The 1,802-nt window shown below is 59.0% G+C and overlaps 1 protein-coding gene across 1 annotated transcript in view; it reads left to right on the top strand.

The window, feature by feature from the left end:
- The first annotated feature begins 1,557 nt into the window (after positions 1–1,557).
- The window catches only part of SEMA3F (sema domain, immunoglobulin domain (Ig), short basic domain, secreted, (semaphorin) 3F), an 11,316-nt gene continuing 11,071 nt past the window's right edge, over positions 1,558–1,802 (top strand). The window contains exons 1-2 of the mRNA XM_009887755.1: positions 1,558–1,591; positions 1,735–1,801. Of these exons, the coding sequence (XP_009886057.1) occupies positions 1,558–1,591; positions 1,735–1,801 (101 nt within the window). The remainder of the gene's footprint in view (positions 1,592–1,734; position 1,802) is intronic.

Here is a 1,802-nt window from a genome sequence, read left to right as displayed (position 1 = left end):
TGTGGGAATGGTTGATGCTCCTATAGCCATGTAGATCTCGAAGGCTTGGTCTATGAAGAACTGTGATGGGTGGCAGTCTTTGGCAGTCCTGATCTGTCTCCTGTCACAGGGCTGGAGACAGCCACTGGTCTGTAAGTGCTTTCCTGAGGGACCACGTAGATTGAAAAGCAACAGGGAAGGAGGTAAACTGAGGACTTGTTTTGATTTTGTCCTCCAAAACATTTGTGTCTCAGGGCGGCTGGAGATGACCAGCAACCTCCTGAAGCATCTCTCCTCATTGGGAACAGGCAAGTATTTTGGTGATTTTTACTCTATCGTGGCCACTGAGGGAAGAGAGTGTGAACCACTGCCTGGAAGCTGACGTGCTCCTTCCCGCTACCGACCTGCGGGACCGTCCTCTGGTCCCGCCTGAGAAGACGGGAGGTCCCCGGGGGGCTCGTGGGGCCAGCGTCCCATGGGGGTGGCATCCAAAGAGGGTGATGCTTCCAAAGGCAGCGGTATGCAGGGCAGATGGCATCCCATGGAGGTGGAGTCTGATGGCATCCAAAGGAGGTGGCACCTCCAAAGGGGTGGCACTTGCAAAGGGGGTGGCATTTGGGGCAGATGGCATCCCATGGAAGCGGCATCCAATGGCTGCGGGTGGCATCCAGAGGGGGAGACACCTCCAAAAGGGGTGGTATGCAGGGCAGATTGTGTCCCATGGAGGTGGCATCTGATGGCTTTTGGTGGCATCCAAAGGGAATGGCACCTCCAGAGAGAGTGGTACCTCCAAAGGGAGTGGCATTTCCAAAGGGGGTGGCATCTGGGGCAGATGTCATCCAGTGGAGGAGGTATCTGATGGCTGGGGGTGTTATCCAAAGGGGGTGACATCTGCAAAGGGGGTGGCAACTAGGGAAGATGACGGTCTGTGGGGGTGGCATCTGATAGCTGTTGGTGGCATCCAAAGGAGGTGACACCTCCAAAGGGCTGGCACCTCCAAAGGAGGTGGCGTCCAGGGCGGATGGTGTCCCATGGGGGTCGGATCCTCTGTGTCGCTCATGCCTTGGCCTCTGCCGCGTGGTCCTTGGCACCGGCCCACATCATCTGCAGCACTTCTGCCTTCCATCTGGCTGCCTCATTGCACTTGTGAATATTCATGACCCTCATTATCCTCTTTCACTCGTTGCTCCCACACTCGAGCTAAAAATAACTTCCCAAGGGGGGGATGGGGTGCGCGGGGTGGGGGAGTCCCCTTGCTGGGAGCTGGCTTCTTGGGGTCCCAGCTCCTCCACCCAAGGAGCCAGTGGCCTGGCTGGGAAGCGGGGGCACGGGACTGAGGCAGGAGAGGGGTGATGCCAGAGGTTTGGGGAGTTGCGGGCTCTTGCATGGGGTGCCAGGGAGCCACCCCTTTCCTCCCCCATCTCAGTGGGGTGCTGGGTCTCCTGAGCCCAGGTCCTTCTGCCCCCTCCTCTGGCCACCCTTGGTTGCTCTAACCAGCCATGAGCCTCTCTGTCATTGTCCCATGTCCCAGGTAGATGTGGCAGCATCGCGTCGGTCACGAAGGGGGAGGTAGGCACCATGGGGCTGGAAGGTGGGCACTATAACCTGGAAGGTGGGTGCCGTGGCCTGGAAGGTGCCCACCTCATCTCACAGGAGGTCCTCCAGCTGGGACCAGGCTTGGACGCAGGGGCAGTGGTAGCACTGGGGAAGGCGGGGGTCCCCAGGGTGCTGATGCATGCCTCTTTGCCCCTGCAGAGCTGAAGGCGACGGGCACAGCGCACTTCTTCAACTTCCTCCTCAACTCCAGCGATTACCGCATACTG

The sequence above is a fragment of the Charadrius vociferus genome, unplaced genomic scaffold, assembly GCF_000708025.1.
Source record: "Charadrius vociferus isolate BGI_N301 unplaced genomic scaffold, ASM70802v2 scaffold2206, whole genome shotgun sequence".
In the NCBI taxonomy this organism is placed as follows: Eukaryota; Metazoa; Chordata; class Aves; order Charadriiformes; family Charadriidae; genus Charadrius; species Charadrius vociferus.
The sequence above is the reverse complement of the archived record's forward strand: the minus strand, read 5'-3'. Positions and strand labels throughout refer to the sequence as shown.